Source organism: Marmota marmota, unplaced genomic scaffold (genome assembly GCF_001458135.2).
Source record: "Marmota marmota marmota unplaced genomic scaffold, marMar, whole genome shotgun sequence".
Classification (NCBI taxonomy): domain Eukaryota; kingdom Metazoa; phylum Chordata; class Mammalia; order Rodentia; family Sciuridae; genus Marmota; species Marmota marmota.
The window spans coordinates 18,900,373-18,904,769 of record NW_025999941.1 but is presented as its reverse complement, the minus strand read 5'-3'; the positions used below and the strand labels follow the sequence as shown (position 1 = coordinate 18,904,769).

The window sequence follows — 4,397 nt, the reverse complement described above, 5'->3', positions numbered from 1 at the left end:
GAAAGAAAGAAAATGCAATAATATCAAAATAAAATTCTATCCTGTCCATCCAAAAAAATAAAAATAAAAATAAAAAATAAAAAATGTCAAGAAGTATTTAAACATTAGACAGCATATACATATATTGAAATGTTACATGGTATCCCCTAAACAGGCACAATTTTTGCATTTTTATGTATCATTTGAAAATAAATTTTAAAAAAATAAATTTGTACCAAAAAAAAGTATATGCATGATTTATATTTCTGAAGTCTATCACATACTAACTTGCAACTCACCACTTCTCCAGCACAGGCAGCCAACATGTGCTTCACAGGCATCAAATACGAAGATGAATCAGTGTACAAACACCATTTCACATATTCATAGGTGAGGAAAAATGCAGCAGCTGAAATTTAAAACAAGCCAGTCTTTTTACAAAGCTTAAATACACATTCCCACCATAAAGAAATAGTTTTTTCCGAAAGGTATGACAATAATTATTACAATATGAGACAACAGACAAACGTAACTTTTTTCCATTACTCTTTCAGAATTTACTGAGCCCATATTACATGCCCAATCCCAAATTAGAAAAATGCAGACAATGTGATCTCACACTTGGTCATAAAACAAACATCTACACTGGTTTATAAATAAGTCAAAAATATGAACATATGCCTTTACTTAAAATACAACGTGTATTCTATAATGCTTTATTATTGCTGGTTACCCAAAATAGCCATAGCTACTTTTTAATGTCAATTTTTTTTTTTCGTGGCACTAAGGATTGAATAGTGGTGTCCTCCACTAAGCCACATCCCCAGCCCATTTTTTATTTTGAGACAGAGTCTCACAGAATTGCTTAGGGCCTCGCTAAGCCGCTGAGGCTGGCTATGAACTTGCAATTCTCCTGCCTCAGCCTCCCAAGTTGCTGGGATTAAAGGTGTGCACCACTGTGCCCAGCTAATCCCCAGGCTTTTTATTTTTTATTTTGATTTTGCAATCCTCTTGCCTCAGTCTTCCAAGTTGCTGGGAATACAGATGTGCGCCACTGCACCCTCCTACATCAAGCTACCCCTACAACAAGGAAACAATCAAATGCTTAATTAGAACTGGAAATCAAAATCTCAGAAGAGCTATCTCTATCACCATGAACTAATTATAGCTGCACATGAGGGCTTTAAACCTTGTACTGTTAATCAGAAAGTGTTTATCATGTCCATAAAAGATAAAGAATGAAAGAAAAAGGAATCACAAATTCATCTTTTGAAGGACATTAGAATATATCATTCAAGTCTGAAACACTCAGAAAAACTGCCTGATAGTAAAACTCAGTGATCTGAGGCTGCCAACAAATATGCAGGCCCACAGTCCACAGAAGTCACTACCAATTCAGGGACCTGGCACAGTTAACAAAGGCCTGTTCCCGTGTGTTCTTCATACAGCTTGTCACACTTTGGCCCACTACAATATCCCTGATGGCATTCAGCTGTAGGTTCTGCAGCTACTAGCATCTCTATACCCACCCCAAGGCAAAGGAAGAAAGTACTAAAACTTCCTAAGTTTCATGGTCAGCTGCCTCAAGCTTGCCCAATTTTGTGACTACTTGTGTGATACTTCATGTCTTTTAGGTCTGTAACCTTCAACCCCTGTCCCCAAGTGCACAGCATCCAAAAAAGACTCCACTGATGAAAAATGATGGCACAATAAAATTCCAAATGAGGATCAGAGCAAGTAATCAAACAAGGAGAAATGGGCTATCTGATAAGAGTCTCTTCTAGCCCATCCCCCGCCCCCAGCAAAAAAAAAAAAAAACATGCCATACTTTCTTTACATGTGCTATTAAAAAGGGAATAAAGTGGCTGGGGCTGTAGGTCAGTGGTGGAGCACTTGCCTCACAAGTGTGAGGCACTGGGTTCGATCCTCAGCACCACATAAAAATAAATAAAGCTATTGTGTCCATCTACACCTAAAAAAATTAATAAAAATAAAGGGAATAAGGCTCCTAAATGTGGGCCTTCAATATGGGTCTTTCAATCTTCTGTCCCCTCCATGCCAACCCCTCAGCTCTGAAGATTTCTGTGGCATTCTGTACCTAGACTAGAACCTTAACCAACAGTTAAAGACAAAAGAAAGCAGAAAGGAAAATGCAATTCATTCAAAATCTGTAGGAAGACAGCAAAAGAATTTTAAAAAAAAGCTTTGACTTCTCTTGCACCCTCCATCTGCTGAAGTTGTGTGGATGGCAAAAAAAAAAAGCAAGAAAGGCAAAAAAGATACCACTGCCCCCATTCTGCACACACACCCCCACACACAAGTTCAAAACCACATTCTGTATGTAAATCCTCAGTAAAGAATGTAAAATAATCCTGTGATCATTGAGACACCATCATATACTCTAAGACTACAACTAATACTACACCTAACCCACAGGAATGCTTTTGTGTAATATGTAAGAGACAAAGATCCAAAGAACAATGAGTATAGGTGAAGGAGAAAACCAAATAAATCTGTGACCAAAAAATGGGGACTTAGTGACATATTCCTGTACAATTCCCTAGCTCAAAGGTTTTTAAATTTGTCTGCATATTAGAATTGCCTTGGAATTTTTTAAAACCACCAATGACCAGGACATACCTCAGATGGATTAAATCATAATCTCTGAGGTGAGCCACAGGAATCAGTATTTAAACTCTTCAGTGATCAGGTGAGTCCAATGTGGACAAACTTGGGACATATCCATGCCCCTCACACCCTTAGAGCCATGCTTGACATGGAATAGGTGCTCAATAATAACTTGTTATAACCAATTACTCAAAGTATTAAGGCATACAAAAAGTCAATATAAACCCAAAACAGCTTGCTGTTCAACAGGCTGCAGGGCGAGGAGAAGGGAAGTAATAAACAAAAGGACAGAAATACTATTATTTGTGGTACAATCTTTATGTGAATGATATGCTCACAGATCTGGCACTTAAAGGTCAGATTAACCTAAGAGGAAAAATTTCTTATGAATTATCCTGAAAAAATAAATCAAAACCCAGAATTTAAGAATCTTCTAGGACTGTGATTTTATGGATGTGTATTGTGTGCCTTTTTGTTATTATTGGTTTAGTTTATTTTCAGTGCCACAAGAAGCATTCATCACCAGCTAGGGATGTGGCTCAGTGGCAGAGTACCTGCTCAGCATGCATGAGGCCTTGGGTTCAATCCTCAGCACTGCAAAATAAACAACTGAAATGAGAAAAGTATCAGCAAGACATGTACCAAGAAGTAGATTCCATAAAACAGATTATACTGTTGCAGAATAAGAGGGCCATAAGTCACATGACTTCAAAATCAAAACAAAGATGCTGAAAGCGGGGAGCAGTGGCTCACACCTGCACATCTGTAATCCCAGAGGCTCAGGAGGTTGAGACACGAGAATCGCAAGTTCAAAGCCAGCCTCAGCAAAAGCGAGGCGCTATGCAACTCAGTGAAACCCTGTCTCCAAATAAAATACTCAACAGGGCTGGAGATGTAGCTCAGTGCCCCTGAGTTCAATCCCCGGTACAAAAAAAAAAAAGATGCTGAAATCAGAATATCAGGTGGAAGCCTGTAAAAAACACCTGCATCATCTAAGTACAATTAAAAGACTAAAAGATTGAGCTCACCTGCTACACAAGAATCTCCAAGTATTTTAAACTCTTCAGTGATCAGGCGAGTCCAAGTTATCCAACTTGGCTCCATACTAGAATCACCTGGGAAGCTAACAAAAACTGCTGATTGTCAGACAAGACCCAGAACCTATTTCTGAGGGTGAAACACAGGCATCAGTATTGTTTAAAGCCCAGGAGATTCCAATATGCAAGCAAGGTTGTTCCTGTTTCTCTCTCTGTACTGGGGACTAAATTCAGAGGTGCTCTACCACTGAGCTACATCTCCACCCTTTTCCACTTTAAGTCAAGGCCTTGCTAAGTTGCCCACGTGGGCCTCAAACTTGTGATTCTCCTACCTCAGCTTCCTGAGTCGCTGGGAAATTGTTTTTCTATTACAAAGATACTGTAAGGGAATCCCCAGTGCTACCTATTCAAAAATTGTGGGTTAAACAATGGAAAATAAAATCAGAAGATTAGTTACAACACAGAAGGAACTATGTATCCCCTCATACCATTCTGAAAATAAATCCTATTATCTTGGCTTTATAGCAGTAAGAATATCAATGTCATGTTTACCATTAGGAAAGGATCCAATAGCAGCAGAAGGAACACCAGCATATATTCCGCGAAAACCACCAGCCTTATAAAATCCTTGGGGACTCTGCAGCCTGGTTTTAATGGTATCCAGAGGAAATAATATCAAGTCAACAGAGGCACCTGCTACCCCACCAGCCTTTAAAAACAAAAAAAAAAAAAAAAAAAAAAGGGGGGGGGGGG

The 4,397-nt window shown here is 38.8% G+C and overlaps 1 protein-coding gene across 8 annotated transcripts in view; it reads right to left on the bottom strand.

Annotated features, from left to right (window-relative positions):
• Positions 1 to 4,397, bottom strand: part of Slc25a26 (solute carrier family 25 member 26) — a 139,303-nt gene that overhangs the window by 124,718 nt on the left and 10,188 nt on the right. For 6 of the 8 annotated variants that reach the window (XR_001504443.2, XM_015494508.2, XM_015494511.2 and 3 more), the window contains exons 2-3: positions 4,197 to 4,353; positions 279 to 388 (exon numbers count right to left, since the gene is read on the bottom strand). Coding sequence is in view for 7 of the 8 variants with exons in the window: in XM_015494508.2 (XP_015349994.1) it covers positions 279 to 388; positions 4,197 to 4,353 (267 nt within the window). In the remaining variant the exon portion in view is untranslated. The remainder of the gene's footprint in view (positions 1 to 278; positions 389 to 4,196; positions 4,354 to 4,397) is intronic. The other 2 variants (XM_015494514.2, XM_015494515.2) reach the window with 1 other exon arrangement.